Consider the following 16463-nt stretch of genomic DNA (forward strand, 5'->3'; position numbering starts at 1 on the left):
AGTTTGCCAATTCTTGTTCTATAGAAAACCATAAAATATAAATAAGCATCTCGTGTACAGTGTTATCTATCAATGCTAGAAAACTCCCTTTAACATTTTTTCTTCTAGAAATGAGAATCAACATTTTAATTTCTACCTCTTCTAGACATATAAAGGGCTAGAGTAAAAGGCTGTACTATATTTTATTCCGATTTATTAAAGGGATACTTAAAACAGTGTTTCTCAAAAGTTAATCCACAGATCACTAACACGCCATGAAATTTCACTGGCACATAGTGAACTGGGAAAAGTAAAGATAAATGTGGGAGTTTGTCATAAAGCTGACGTAATATAACAGGCTGTTCCTGGCCAGACACGGTGGCTCATGTCTGTAATCGCAGCATATTGGGAGACTGAGGTGGGAGAACTGCTTGGAGCCAGGAGTTTGAGACCAGTCCAGCAACATAGTGAGACTGTCTCTACAATAATAATAATAATAATAATAATAATAATAATAATAATAATAAATTAGCCAGACATGGTGGTGCACATCTGTAGGCCTAGCTACTTGGGAAGCTGAGGCAGGAAGACTGCTTGAGCCCAGGAGTTTGAGGCTGCAGTGAACTATGATGACATCACTGCACTCCAGCCTGGGCAAGAGTGAAACTGTTTTTTAAAAAAGGGTCTGGGTCGGGGGTGGGGGTGGGGGTGGGGCAGGCACGGTGGCTCACACCAGTAATCCCAGCACTTTGGGAGGCCGAGATGGGCGGATCACCTGAATGGTTCGAGACCAGCCTGGCCACCATGGTGAAACCCTGTCTCTACTAAAAATACAAAAATTCGCCGGGTGTGGTGGCAGGCACGTGTAATCCCAGTTACTCAGGAGGCTAAGGCAGGAGAATTGCTTGAGCCTGGGAGGTGGAGGTTGCTGTGAGCTGAGATCACGCCACTGCACTCCAGCTCAGGTGACAGAGCGACTCCATCTCAAAAAAAAAAAAAAAAAAAAAAAATGGAGGGGGGAACTGTTCCTACATTTAAAAATATTAAAATGTCCTTTCTTTTCTGAAACAATGCTGATAATAGGTGTTGTGTTTTTAATATGGCAAAATTAAGAGTTGGGAACATTGTGCCAAACCATTTTTTTTTAATGTTTGTTTTTGGAAATCCAAAAACAAATGGATTTTTGAGGGATCAGGGAACCACTGATTTAGAATCTTTTGCTCCAACATAGATTCTTTGATGTTTAGTATATTTCACACAACATTGCTGAAGGTATTTCTTAAATGTGTTTTGCAGTGTCTAATAAGGGATGAACTACAGCTGAAGGCTTTTCCACACTCATTACAGTCATAAGGTTTTTCTCCAGTATGAATTCTCTGATGTTTAGCAAAGGATGAATCATGCCTAAAGGCTTTCCCACAATGACTGCATTCATAAGGTTTTACTCCAGTATGGACTCTCTGATGGATAGAAAGATGTATTCTCTGGCTAAAGGCTTTCCCACATTCCTTACATTTATACGGTCTTTCTCCAGTATGAGTTCTCTGGTGTTGAGTTAGGTATGTACTATGGCTGAAGGTTTTACTACATACATTACAAATATAGGGTTTCACACCAGTATGAATAATCTCATGTTGCCTAAGGTGTCTAATCTGGAAAAACGCTTTTCCACAGTCTTTGCATGTAAAAGGTTTCTCTCTAACATGAGTTCTCAAATGCTGGATCAGTCCAATGCTCTGGCTGAAGGCTTTCTCACATACCCTACATTCATAGGGCTTCTCCCCGGTATGAATTCTAACATGTTGAGTAAGCGATGAAGGATGTCTGAAGGTTTTCCCACACTCCTTACATTCATAGGGTTTCTCACCAGTATGAATTCTCTGATGTGGAATAAGAGATGAACTTTGGCTAAAGGCTTTTCCACATTCCTTACATCTGAAAGGTTTCTCGCCGGTATGAATTCTCATGTGTTCAGTAAGGTGAATAAGCTGTTTGAAGATTTTTTCACAAATATTACATTCAAAGGTTTTCATTTTTGTATAACTCCTTGAATGATTAACTAAATCTATGTTGTATCTGCTTCTCTTTTCAAGTGTGTCATATTTACGATCTCTTTTTCTTGGAAGAACTATTGGTCCTGGCATAACTTCTGACTTCACATTAATTCTTTTCTCAAATCTATTAGACTCTTGGCCTCTCTCCTGAGTGAATGTTTTCTTGCACATCAAGGGGATTTGCCTCTCACCCATTCTTTGGTTCTCTTGTTGGCTTTCTAGCTTATTACATTTGGAGATTCTTCCCAAGGTGGAATACATGGTGCTTCCTTTTGTAAATCTTTCCATCATTAGGCCACAATGTAATTCTTCCCACGAAATATCATTCTGTAAGGCTGACTCTTTGGTTTTTGTTTTGCTCTTTAAGTCTGAAAGAAATAAAAAAAAAAAGATCCATATTCCCTGCACTTTAAAAAATTAATTGCCACGGTGAGAATGGGAGGACAAAATATATATACTAGGTACAGGAGTTCTGGATCATCCTCAAATGTGATTCTGCCGTCTAGAGAGCTGATATGAATGCAAGTGAAGAAGCAGAGAAAAGAAGCTGTCAGAAGTATGTAAGGTGGACCAGGTGCGGTGGCTTATGCCTATCATCCCAGCATTTTAGGAGGCTGAGGCAGGAGGATTGCTTGAGCCCAGGAGTTCGAGACCAGCCTGGGCAACATAAAGAGACCCTGTCTCTACAAAACCAAAACAAACAAACAAACAAAAAAACCAGGCATGGTGGTGTGTGCCTGTAGTCCCAGCTACTTAGGAGGCTGAGTTGGGAGGATCACTTCACATCTCAGCCCGTAATCACGCCACTGCACTCCAGCCTAGGCAACAGAGCAAGCCTCTGCCTCAAAGAAAAAAGTAAGTAAAATGACTTTTAAGAAATTAAGAGGAGCTCATCCATGTGAACTGCAAGAGGAAATAAACTAATAAGACAATAAGAGCAAATATCAGAAGATAAGATCAAGGAAGATATAATTTTTTTTTGACAGGGTCTCTCACTCTGTCACCCAGACTGGAGTGCAGTGGCATGATCACGGCTCACTGCAGCCTCAACCTACTGGGCTCAAGCAATCCTCCCAACTCAGTCCCCCAGGTAGCTAGAACTTCAGGCACCTGCCACCACTCCTGGCTAATTTTTGTATTTTTTGTAGAGACGGGGTTTCACCATGTTGCCCAGGCTGGTCTCAAACTTCTGAGCTCAAGCAATCCACCTGCCTCGGCCTCCCAAAGTGGTAGGATTACAGGTGTAAGCCACCATGCCTGGGTGTAAGATAGGATTCTAACATCATATCATCTCAAGCCCATATTTCTCTGACAAAATTTTATTTATTTCCAAAAAAAAAGTATTTTAAAAATTATCTCAAATACTTTTAAACACTAATATAAAACACTGAATAATGTAGGAATGCACTGACTTTTAACAAAGGATAGCATCTCCCTAACTGGGATAAAATTCCCTCCAGTCGCTGAGGATTCTGAAATGACTCCATTCATACATTTCCCACCAAAATGTATATGTGAATGTATGCATTTGTACATATATGGTCTTAAATATACATCTGTTAAAAAAAAAGAAAGATCATGGTATACATATCTACATCTGTTTTAAGTCTATATCTTTTTTTGTGTGTGTGTGATGGGGTCTTGCTGTGTCACCCAGGCTGGAGTGGAGTGGGGCAATGTTGACTCACTGCAACCTCCGCCTCCCAGATTCAAGCAATTCTCCTGCCTCAGCCTGCTGAGTAGCGAGGATTACAGGAATGCACCACCACACCTGGCTTTTTTTTTTTTTTTTTTTTTTTTGAGGCAAAGTCTCACTCTGTTGCTAAGCTGGCATGCAGTGGCACAATCTCTGCTCACTGCAACCTCCACCTCCTGGGTTCACATGATTCTCCTGCCTCAGCCTCCCAAGTAGCTGGGACTACAAGCATGCGCCACCATGCCCAGCTACTTTTTGTATTTTTAGTAAAGATGGGGTTTCACCATGTTGGCCAGGATGGTCTCGATCTCTTTACCTTATGATCTGCCCACCTCGGCCTCCCAAAGTGCTGGGATTACAGGCTTGAGCCACCGCGCCCAGCTGCTAATTTTTGTATTTTTAGTAGAAATGGGGTTTTGCTATGTTGGCCAGGCTGGTCTTGAACTCCTGACCTCAAGTGATCTGCCCGCCTCGGCCTCCCAAAGTGCTGAGATTATAGGCATGAGCCACCACACTTGGCCTTAAGTCTGTATCTTTATGGGCCTCTTTTTATATCTGTACATTAAGTTTTACCTCATTCTTTATTTAATAAAAATTTAAATTATTATTATTATATTTTAGAGATGGGATCATGCTATGTTGCTCCGGCTGGTCTCCAACTCCTCGACTCAAATAATTCTCCTGCCTCAGCCTTCTGAGTTGCTGGGAAGACAGTGTAAGCCACCCAGCTAGGCAATCTTATTTTTTCTACAACTGCATTGCATTCTACTGCATGGACATAACATAATTTGACTTGTCCCTACTGAAAAATATTTCACTTGTCTCCAATTTTTCATTGTTATAAAATTACACCATAGTACATCATTATACACAAATGCTTGTATACTCCTGTCAGTATTTCATTGGCTTTACTAGGGAAATTGATGGGTTGTGGATGTGTGTACACTCAGCAAATATGGGTGCCTTTCCCTGCATACTCACTGGATTTGATCAATCTTCATAATTTTTGCCAATATAAGAGGTAGAAAACGGCTTCTCAATTTGTGATAAAATGTTAATTACTCTGTAAAATCTTTAAGGATACAGAATATATATTTTATGCATTGTATACCTGGCATAACATTTTTGGATGAAGGGGTTTCTCTGATATTTACCCTTACTATTCCTATCCATCCATTTTGGGCTCTGCCAACCTAAAGCACCAATACTTCCTATTCACAAAAAAATCTTATTCCTTAGTATTTCTAACCTCACTTATAAAAAGTGCTCAGAAATAGCTTAATAAATTTTGGAGTCAGCTTAAAAAGCAAGCAGAGATGTTTAGATTACTGATTACGGGGACTAGGAAGATGTTTAGTTTTTCTTTTTAAGGTAAAAACAAGATAAATGTCGTATTTCAAGTGGTCAAATCTGGCAGTAACATTCAAGAAGATTCAGAAAAAGAAAATAAGACATCAGCAAATGCAACTAGAAAGTTGAGTAACTCAGGCATAAAATGATGGAAATGTGCCTTAGTGTTGCCTCAACACAGATGAACAGTAGAAATGGATCTAACAGGTAATATTAAGGAAGAAGCTGTGGGGAACCAGGGAAAAACAGAGTAGAAAACATGCTTAATGTTCTTGCTGATACCATGATTTCTAGAGACTGAAAGAACAGGGGAGGTTAGGATGAGAAACTTGTTTAGATGAGATGGCTTCTGTTTTTGGATGTACTGGGTTTGAAGTACAGAGCTTCTATGTGGAGATGTCATAAATGCCAGAGATACATAAGAATAGGGTTCATATGGATGTATAAAACAAAGATGAAAATATGGAGAATATGGGCATGGAAGGAATATTTGAAACCATCACAAAACATCTGTGGGAGTTTGTACAGAAATAGAGCAGCGGTGTAAAAAAGACAGAGGTTCCTCAGAAATTGTGGCAGAGTCTGCTGGTTATTCCCTAAACTCTGTTCACCCCGATTTTGGACATACTAATAGATGATATTTCCCAATCTCCCTTGAATTAGATTGAGTGAAGTCACAAAGGTCTCTCCTGTTAAGAGAATGAAAGTGAAAGTGATGTGAACCACCTTAGACTGGCCCATAAAAACCTCCCAAAGGAACTCCTTTGCTTATTCTATTCTAACTCCTCACTTATTCTATGCTGTCTAAATGCAGATGATGAGGAAACCCTAGTGGACAGAGGAGCCACAAGGCAGAAGAATCCTGAATCACCAGATGAAGAGGAACTGTCCAGTGACCTAAACAATTTCTCCAGGGCCCAGTGCAGTGGCTCATGCCTGTAATCCTAGCTCTTTAGGAGGTCAAGGTAGGCAGATCACTTGAGGCCAAGAGTTCGAGACCAGCCTGGCCAACATAGCAAAACCCCGTCTCTACTAAAAATACAAAAATGATTAGCTGGGCACAGTGGCTCACACCTGTAACCCCAGCTACTTGGGAGGCTGAGGTAGGAGAATTGCTTGAACCCAGGAGGTGGAGGTTGCAGTAAGCCGAGACTGCACCACGGCACTCCAGCCTGGGTGACACAGCAAGACTCTGTCTCAAAAAAGAAAAAAAACAAAAAACAATTTCTCCAGATCAGTATATGATCAAGGCATAAGTTCATATTCTGTTTGAGATAACTTATAGCTCAAAATCTGTTGTGAAATTTTGGAGTCGATTTATTACAGTAATTTAGCCTATCCTGACCTAGGCAGAAATCATGTATCTGCATTAAAAAAGACACTGATAAGAAACACTGAAAAAGCAATGAGAGAAATAGAGGAGACAAAAATTATTAAACTAGTTGATAGAGGAAAGGATATTAAGGTGGCGAGGTCTACATGTATAATCTAATGCAGTCGTGTAAAATAGTGCCATAAGAACACACAAACTGTGGTGTCAGAATGACTAGAATTAAGATATTGAGTCCACCAAGTAGTAGCTAACTGCCCTGTATACATTTCTTAATCAGCCTCCTTTTCCTCATGTGTAAGACAGAGCTAATGTGGGACTTACAGAGAACCCAGCTATCGTTCACAGAGAACCCAGGTAAATACCTGTCATTATTACTGTACTTAAATGTTAAAGAAGACTGTTAAAAGCCACTGGATCTGCTAAGAACGAATTCTGTGTTTGATTTCTCAAAGAGCCATAAATTTTCTGGCATGAAAAGTTAAATTACACAAGTTAAAATGAGAGAGTTGCAACTGAAACTGTGATCACAAAATAAGGTTTAGAAAAATATTGAAAATGAAATCATTGAGAGACAGTGAAACCGATGGTAAAATGACATGACAGTCCAGTGAAGTGGACTGTGTTTAATGAGGAGAGACCTGTGTAAATCTAAATGTACATGGGAAAGAAACTATGATCAGAGCAAGGTTTAGAATACTGGAGAAAGAGGTAAAAATCATGAAGCTCAGATCAAAAGAAATGATGAAGAAGGTTAACTCTGATGAGAAAGGCATCTCTTTTCCTCGGACTCCAGAGAGACTAATGAGAAGATGGAAGTGTGGGAAAAGGGTGACAGATAACAGAATCAACTTTCTTGAATGTACCATCCACATGGCCTCAGTCTTCCCCACAACTTGGAGAAGGCCTTGAGGGGAATTCTCTGGCTAACATCACAAAGGCCCCACCTGCCTTGCACTTACCTGAACTTGGAACTCCTGAAATATCTCTCTCCATCAGCCATGGTTCTTCTCCTTTCTCCAACTGGGAAATCACGCCAGGTTTGGAAAGCTGACATCCTGCTTATGGGGAAGAAAAGACTGTATATGCTGAGGTCACAGAGCCATCCCAAGAATTTAAATATGGTTCTTTGGTATTCGGGCCTTCTAAAGAAAGCAGAGTAGAGTAGAAAGAACAGAGCAGAAAAGAGCATAGCAATCCTGACTGGGTGTTCAGAAGGAAACACAAAACCTCTAATACAGAACCCAAAGCCCAAACAAAGCACTTAATTTAGAAACAAAGGTTTTCATCCAATAGGTACGTTCTATTTTCAAGAGGAGCCCATCCTTACCCACTGAGACCAGGTTCCCATAGTTCTCCAGCATCACCTCCCGGTACAGATTCCGGTGAGCAGGGGCCAGCTGCCCCCACTCCTCCTGAGTGAAGTCCACAGATACGTCCTTGAAGGTTAACAGTTCCTAGAACATCAAATACGTTCCTTTTCAGCCAGACTTCGGGAAGTTGTTCTGACTTTTGTCTAGATGCTAAGAGATTCTAGTCAAGTTTTCCTGGATACTGTCTTGCTAATCATTTAATTTATTCTAATGATTATAGATTACATAAAATGGAGGTTATAAAACAATGCATAAAACATGTAAGTTACCTCTGCAACTTACAATCTGGCTGAAGTGAAAATGTTCATGAAATATTAAAGAAGGTCACAGTACAGTGTACAGTAATTTTGATTAAAGACAATAAAGTTCAGGAGTATTTGGGAAAGTGGGGAGTTCAGAAGGGGCTAAGGCCACAAGAGAAGACAGGGACTTTTGTTGGGCTGAAAGAATTGGTTAAAATGAGAATACTTTAGCATGGGTAAAATAACCTTTACCTAGGTTTTTCTGTTAATAATAAAAGTATGAGAGAACAGCACATTTTTGGAGGGAGCATGAATTCTGCCTAGTAATGGAGACGTCTGGACAGAGATAGACATTCTGGGGTAAGAAGTATAAGTGTCTATTATGTATGATCTACAAAAAATAACCGTTTGACAATTATTTTTAAAAAATACTCCATTAGAGAAATGCAAATCAAAACCACGATGAGATACGATCTCATGCCAGTTAGAATGGTGATCATTAAAAAGTCAGGGAACAACAGATGCTGGGGAGGCTGTGGAGAAACAGGAATGCTGTTACACTGTTGGTGGGAGTGTAAATTAGTTCAACCATTGTGGAAGAGAGTGTGGCAATTCCTCATGGATCTAGAACCATCAATACCATTTGAACCAGCAATCCCACTACTGGGTATATACCCAAAGGATTATAAATCATTCTATTATAAAGACACAGGCACACGTATGTTTACTGCAGCACTGTTCACAATAGCAAAGACTTGGAACCAACCCAAATGCCCATCAATGATAGACTGGATAAAGAAAATGTGGCATATATACACCATGGAATACTATGCAGCCATAAAAAGGGATGAGTTCATGTCCTTTGCAGGGACATGGATGAAGCTGGAAACCATCATTCTCAGCAAACTAACACATGAACAGAAAACAAAACACCAGATGTTCTCACTCATAAGTGGGAGTTGTACAGTGAGATCACATGGACAAAGGGAGGGGAACATCACACACCAGGGCCTGTCAGGGGATGGGGGTTAGGGGAGGGATAGCATTAGGAGAAACACCCAATGTAGATGACGGGTTGATGGGTGCAGCAAACCACCATGGCACATGTATACCTATGTAACAAACCCGCACATTCTGCACATGTATCCCAGAACTTCAAGTATAATTAAAAACAAACAAACAAACAAAAAACAAACAAACAAACAAAAACCTCCCAAAAGCTAAGAGAATTCAGAAGCTGGAAGGCTGAAATAACAATAAATCCCCTAAGTATAGAGAATATTTTAATGCTTTTGTATTGTAAATAATTCTGAAATGCATTTCAGGCCTATTAGGCTGATGTTAGCATCCACATTTAACCTATGAGAAAGCTGAATTTGAGAAAAGTTGAAGACATAGGATTAAACCCTACGATTTAAACACATGATTAAACCATGTGATTTTGGGAGCCAAGATCACTCTACCTTAAAACTCTTCTGTTCTCTAATAATACCCTCTTATGTTTCTCTGACTACTCTCTAATTTTCTTGAGTTTCCCTATGCCTCTGGGGTTTGGTAGTGCAGAGCTTTGCCAATGCTATCAGTTTTCTGACTACTTCATTTAGGACACACGGCACACTGTTAAACTGCCATTAGAAGTTTTCCTTTCTTTTCTGCTTAGCCTATTTAGCTCATGTTCTTCATGACCTGCCAGTATCTTCTCTACTCATTTCTCTTTTCAGTTACAGTTCTGCTCTAGGACTTGACCAAAAATCCTCACTTAAAGGTCATCAATGAAGTGTATACATCTCCAAGAATATCAGAAACTGATTCTGTTGACTTTTAAGTGTTGCTTAAAATGACTCATATTTGTCTTTCTCCCAGATGATATGTGAATTTCATGGGCTAGGACTACATTACATTACTTCTTCTCCTCTCTATCTCCTTTTCTCTCTCACACACACATGCGGCCTCAGCACAATATATTTGTTGGATAAATAGCTAGAGGTTTGCAAAAACAAGAGGTTTCCTGTGGAGGGTTACTACTGGTGGGGAGATTACCTGTGAAATCAACTGATGTGGCCTGGTTTTCTGAGGAAGAACAGGCTAAGAAAAGCCAATCGGCTGGGCATGGTGGCTCACGCCTGTAATCCCAGCACTTTGGGAGGCCGAGGTGGGCGGATCATGAGGTCAGGAGATCGAGACCATCTGCCTAACACGGTGAAACCCCGTCTCTACTAAAAATACAAAAAATTAGCCAGGCGTGGTGGCGGGCACCTGTAGTCCCAGCTACTCGGGAGGCTGAGGCAGGAGAATGGCGTGAACCCAGGAGACGGAGCTTGCAGTGAGCCGAGATTGTGCTACTGCACTCCGGCCTGGGCGACAGAGTGAGACTCCGTCTCAAAAAATAAAGAAAAAAAGAAAAAAAAAGAAAAGCCAATCCAGGAAGTTGAGTCAAAGAAAATCAAACTCCTGCGCTCTTAAAATCTGAGAAACAATGTCAAGAAAGTGACCAGAAACTCCAACCCACCTGGGATTCTGCTGTCAGGGATCCAAGGGTCACTCTACTCTCTAAACTTTCTCCCTGGGTCTCATCAGCATCCTGAGACAGCAGAGCTGAGGAAGGAAAAGAGCCATGAGGTTTGCATCTCCCCAAATCACCCAAACAGAGAAACTGCCTACAGACCCACTCATTGTGGCTTCTCTCCAAAAACGTTCACAAACAGGGACATTTAGAGGGACTCAAGAGCAGCTCAAAGCCTCCTTAATAAGGAGGACCTGCTGCAAGCTGCTTTCACCATTAATATTTCCCAATGGTCTCAGTAATCTCTCAGGCCAATCTATTGTTCAAAAATCCTCAAAGGTTTCCCCACTGACATGAAAGAAAAATGCAAACACTTCAATATAGATTTCTTTTTTGTTATTTTTAAATTATTATTATGATTTTGAGACAGAGTCTTGCTCTGTCACCCAGGTTGGAGGGCAGTGGCATAATCTTGGTTCACTGCAACTTCCACCTCCCAGGTTCAAGAGATTCTCGTGCCTCAGCCTCCCGAGTAGCTGGGATCACAGGCGTGTGACACCACGCCCAACTAATCAACATAGATTTCAAGATCCTCCACAACCAGTCCATGGCTTCTCCAAGTATTCTCTCCTCTAAACATTATCCTTCATCCACTGGACACACCTACCCACACAATCCTGGTACCATTCTTTGAATACATCTGGATAGTACCCCACCCAAATCCTATTTGGTGAAAAACTGCGATACCCTTCAGGCCCAGTTCAAGTAAAGTTTTCCCAGACACCCTTAATGAGAAGAAAGTTTATTCTCTCCTATGCTTCCCAAAAGCTTGGTTTTTATATCTATTCTAGTATCTATCTCAGGTTGCTTTTTACTTTATTTGTATAATTAATTCTCTCTCTCAGTTGAGTATTAATGAGGGTATGGATAGAAACTGTACCTTGCTCATTTTTCTCCATCTGCTAAAGTGCTACACATAACACACTGCCAGCTTTCTAGAATTTAAGTAACACTGGCTGAATTGAGGTATTAAAAATATGCACTACAGGCCGGGCCCGGTAGCTCAAGCCTGTAATCCCAGCACTTTGGGAGGCTGGTGGGTGGATCACGAGGTCAGGAGTTCGAGACCAGCCTGGCCAAGATAGTAAAACACCGTCTCTATTAAAAATACAAAAATTAGCTGGGCGTGGTGGCAGGCGCCTGTAATCCCAGCTATTTGGGAGGCTGAGGCAGGAGAATCGCTTGAACCCGGGAGGCGGAGGTTGCAATAAGCCAAGATCGAGCCATTGGACTCCGGCTTGGGTGACGGGAGAAAAAAAAAAAAAAAAAAAAAACACTAGGAATTAAGGCACATGAATAACTGTCTTTGTATTTTATTCCAACTTTTTATCATGAATATTGAACATCCATACATCCACATCTAGATTCAACAATTGTTAATATTTACCATATTTGCTTTACCTATCTACATTTTTTCTGAAGCACTTCAAAGTCGTCTGCATCATAATACTTTATCCCTAAATATTTCAAATGAGGATCTTCTCTTGTACAACCACAGTACTATTTATTAAATCTATGAAAATTAACAATAATTCCATAGTATCATCTAAATATTCAGTCCATATTCAGATTTCCTCAACTGTTTCCTCAACTTTTATTCTGGATTTTTTCCAAACCAGGAGTTAATCAAGGCTCACACATTCAAAGTGGTTGTTACCTCTAGTCTCTTTTACTCTAGAATAAGTACTTCCCCTTTCTTCATGATGTTGTCTTTTTAAGATACAAGAACAGTCTGACTGTATCCTCAATGTGAGGTTTATCTTATTTCTCCATCCCCTGTATTTTCTGTAAACCAGCAGTTCAGTCTTTAAACTTAATTTAGGATCACGTTCAACGTTGTTGGTAGGAATACCTTGTAGGTGGTACCAGGTGCTTTATATTACAGTATCTGCAAAGTATAAAATGCCCGGCTATCCCATTACTGAGACATTTGATTAAAACTGTGACCACCACACCTTACTATTGGAAAATTATGTTCATTCCTTGCCATTTAGTAAGTAATTTGAGGGGATAATACTTTGATATCATGTGAGTATCTGTTCCCCATTAACCTTTCAATTATTTTATTTACGGTAAAAGATTCTATCATTCTTTCTACATTTATTTATTTATTTATTTATTTTTGAGACAAGGTCTTGCTCTGTCACCCAGCCTGGAGTGCAGTGGCGCCATCTCAGCTCACTGAAACCTCCCCTTTCCTAGTTCAAGCGATTCTCGTGCCTCAACCTCCCGAGTAGCTGGGATTACAGGCATGTGCCACCACGCCCAGCTAATTTTTGTATTTTTAGCAGAGATGGGGTTTCATCATGTTGGCCAGGCTGGTCTCAAACTGCTGGCCTCAAACTCCTGGTCTCAAGCAATCCGCCCACCTTGACTTCCCAAATTGCTGGGATTACAGGCATGAGCCACCACACCTGGCCTCTTTCTACCTTCATTATTGGCAGGCATTTTCTGTAAAAAGCTTTCCCTCACCAACTGAAGAGGATCTAAAAGGCAAGGTAAATGCACATTCATTCCCATAATAACCTATTTTTCAAAGTAAGGAATCAGTGTATTAATTACCTCCAATGTTTGCAAATGAATTTCCCCCCCACCCCCCGTCTTTCTTTATTTTAAGTGTCAAGGTGATCATGTGGAATTTTACTTATTCAAGGTGTTACCATCAGTTTGGATACTTAAGCTTTCCCAAATCTGTGGAGTGAGAGACCCTTAAACCTGGCCTCTTTTGACACATATCCATTAGTCTTTAAGCTCTTCCTTGCTTTCTAGCACAAGTTACTCCAGGCTCACCTGGTACTTCCCCTGCTGCTTCTCCTTCTGACCTAGCCACCAAGTTCCTGTGTGACCCTGGGCAGGCCTCCCATTTGATTTACATTTCCCCACTGTTAGAATAAGAAAAATCAAGTTAGGTCCATCCTGCCCCACATGGCCATGGGAAAGATGAAAATAAATAATATACATAACCATGACACTGAAATACTGGTCCTAGGCTGAAAAGACCACTACTACTTAGGAAAACCCCAGACTAGGAGCCACAATCAACAACTCCAGAAACCCTCCACCCACGCGTCTCCCTAAGAGATGCTTCCACTCAAGTGACTCATTCCTTCTCACACTAGAGGGGACTGCTTTTCCTCCCTCCCACCCATCAGTTTATTCTCACCTTCTGCTTTAAACATCTTAGTCACATCCTCCCACAGGGCCACCCGCTCCGTGGCCGCCTTTGGATGACGCAACTTCACCCAGGTGCTGGCCTCGGTGGGCAGGGTGATCAGGAGCTGCTGCAGCATGACGGCGTCCGCACTCCTTTCTGAGGACCCTCTGTCTTAGCCCATAGGGCTTGTCCACCTCTGATGAGGAAATTGCTGGAAGCTCTGACAGGAGGCTTCCCAATTGTACCGATCTCCTTAATCGCCGACTCCTACTCCTCAATGTCCTCTCTCAGGAACCCAGGGAACATACAGTATCAAAATCCGAGATCTGGACTTGTGTCTATCATCGGCTCTCAGGGCGCATCTCCCAACTTGAGCTCCATCTGTCTCCTTGGCCAGCAGCTGGAGGCGCCAAGTATTTACTCTCAGCAGCCCCTGCAGATGCTGGGCAGAAGACATTAGAATCAGCAAAGGACCAAGGAGGCTCAGTCATAGGGCAGAACGCTAGAACATATATGGATCACTGTAAAATGTTTCCAAAAGATACACGGAGGCGGTGGGCAGACACAGCCCACAAAATTCAAAGCACCGCGCACGTGTCAGGAAGCACAAAGAGACGAATACAACCCAATTCTTTGTTTGGGGCAGTAATTATGTGTAAAGTAGCCGGGGATTTGGAATCCCAGCTCTTTCACTAGTCGGCTGTAGCAAACCGCGAAACCGCTAGACCCCGCCTCCTCCTCCCCAAATGAGAGGCTAAGTCCTCCCCACAGAGCGGGACCCGCCCGGCCCTAGCCTCCCAGCCTTTGTCTGAACACGACTCCGGGGCTGCGGAGAGCACCGCGCGCGACAGGGTGGCCGCGGGCGGAACTCGCGCTTCCCGGCTCGCCCAGCTCCCCAAGCCCGGGACAGCCACCCGCTCACCCTCTCCCCGCTGGGCCGGCACGCCCCCGCCTTCCCACCGCTGCAGCCGGGTCCCGGCACTGCGCGGCCAAGCTCCCACTTAGCGCTGCGGCGAGCAGTCGGGGCCCAGTGCGCCTGCGCAGCGGCTGCCTAGAGCATGGTTCCCAGCATCCTCCCGGGGAGCCGCTCCGCCAGCGCAGACGCCCCCACCGGTGCGCGCCGGGTTGGCTGCATTCAGGGGCTCCCAGTATCCGATCCCCTGCGAGCATCATCAGCCTGGCTCCTGCGGGAGGAGATGGAGCCTGCGTTCTTGGGCCCCAGACTCTGATGAAGAACAACCATCTTTCCTCCGCTGGGAAAATGCACGTGAACGTTAGGGTGAGCCTTTGAAACCCGTGACAAAAGGGAGCCATCGGCATCACGTTTTTTGGTGAAACGACACTGGTGTAAAATAATCCATAGCACTTTCCCTAAATATTATGTACATGCCAGTTATTTATTCTCAGCAGACAGTTGAATGGATTCCGGTATATTGTTAAAAGAATACCACAACAGTTTTCTGTTCTAGTATTCAATAAAAGTTCTCATGTTTATTGCTTACCTTGTATTTCTGAAATGCCAGAAAATACACAAAAACAAAAAAAATTATTGCCTGTAATTTCAGCAAGCAGCAGTAACCTTGCTAACAGTTGGTGTACAACCTTTCCTGCACACACAGAACGTTTTTCATGCATTGTTATATATTTTCCACAAAAGCGATTATACTGTAATGCTGTTTTATTGCTGAGTTTTCTCCCTCCAACAAAATTTGAGTACATCACTCCAAATACATTTCTACATCAACAGTTTACAAAAACAACAGATTAGGAAATAGAATACAATTATAGTACTTGCTAGCTGTTATGAACCGAATGTTTGGATTCCCCAAAATTTATCTTGAAGCCCTAACCTCCATTGTATTTGGAGAGTATTTAGAGATAAGGCCTTTATGGAAGTAATTAAGGTTAGAATATAGTCCTAGTCAGAAACGAACCCAACTCGACCTTACGTGGGGCTTCTAGTCTCCACACTGAGAAAATAAATTTCCGGTTTTTTGTTTGTTTGTTTTTTTGAGATGGAGTCTCGCACTGTCCGCCGGGCTGGACTGCAGTGGCATGACCTCGGTTCACTGCAACCTTCGCCTCCTGGCTTAAAGCGATTCTCCTGCCTCAGCCTCCCAAGTGGCTAGGATTACAGGCGCCCGCCACGACGCCCAGCTAATTTTTTGTATTTTTAGTACAGACGGGGTTCCACTATGCTGGCCAGGCTGGTCTCAAACTCCTGACCTCGGTATCTGCCCGCCTCGGCCTCCCAAAGTGCTGGGATTACAGGCATGAGCCACCGCGCCCGGCCAGATATCCGTGGTTTAAGCCACCCAGTCAATGGTATTTTGTTACAGCAGCCCAAGCTGATGAATACACTAGCATATAATAGTTACAGAATATGAGGCTCTGTCCTAAGTGTATTTCATATTTTAACTTATTTTGTCATCATAGAAACCACTTGAAGTAAGTACTATTATTATTCCCACTTTACAGATAAGAAAACTGAGATTTAGAGAAGTTGAATAACTTGCCAAGATCATGTGGCTTACAAGTGGTGAACACAGGCAGTCTATGTTCCTATCTGCTACTCAACAAAAATACAGCATGAAATACAATAAAATGTTAATTGTAGAATCTAAGTAGTGGTATAGGGATGCCGTAATGTAAAATTCTTTCAATTTTTCTGTATATGTGTATGTTTTCATAATAAAATATCAGAAAAATACAGCTAAGAATA

General features: G+C 42.1%; 1 protein-coding gene across 4 annotated transcripts; it reads right to left on the reverse strand.

The window, feature by feature from the left end:
• Positions 1-1103: 1103 nt before the first annotated feature.
• Positions 1104-14781, reverse strand: ZFP69B (ZFP69 zinc finger protein B). Of its 4 annotated transcripts, none has more exons than XM_513356.9 (6): positions 14664-14775; positions 13751-14183; positions 10534-10619; positions 7740-7866; positions 7372-7467; positions 1104-2401 (listed from the first exon to the last, which is right to left on the reverse strand). In XM_513356.9, exons 2-6 carry the CDS (start codon positions 13875-13877, stop codon positions 1233-1235), a joined length of 1605 nt encoding a protein of 534 aa, XP_513356.2. In that variant the 5' UTR covers positions 13878-14183; positions 14664-14775; the 3' UTR covers positions 1104-1232. The 4 variants fall into 4 exon arrangements, with proteins under 4 accessions (XP_513356.2, XP_009453133.1, XP_063659360.1 ...); XM_009454858.5 differs by having other exon boundaries at positions 7372-7470; positions 14664-14773; XM_063803290.1 differs by lacking the exon at positions 10534-10619 and having other exon boundaries at positions 14664-14781.
• Between the last annotated feature and the right edge of the window lie 1682 nt (positions 14782-16463).

Source organism: Pan troglodytes, chromosome 1, assembly GCF_028858775.2.
Source record: "Pan troglodytes isolate AG18354 chromosome 1, NHGRI_mPanTro3-v2.0_pri, whole genome shotgun sequence".
In the NCBI taxonomy this organism is placed as follows: Eukaryota; Metazoa; Chordata; class Mammalia; order Primates; family Hominidae; genus Pan; species Pan troglodytes.

Coding starts and splice junctions, on each gene's coding strand:
- ZFP69B (XM_009454858.5), bottom strand. CDS start 13,877: ATGCTGCAGCAGCTCCTGATCACCCTGCCCACCGAGGCCAGCACCTGG. Junction 10,620..13,750: donor TAAGATGTTTAAAGCAGAAG/GTGAGAATAAAC, acceptor TTCCTTCCTCAG/CTCTGCTGTCTCAGGATGCT. Junction 7,867..10,533: donor CCCTGACAGCAGAATCCCAG/GTGGGTTGGAGT, acceptor TTGATGTTCTAG/GAACTGTTAACCTTCAAGGA.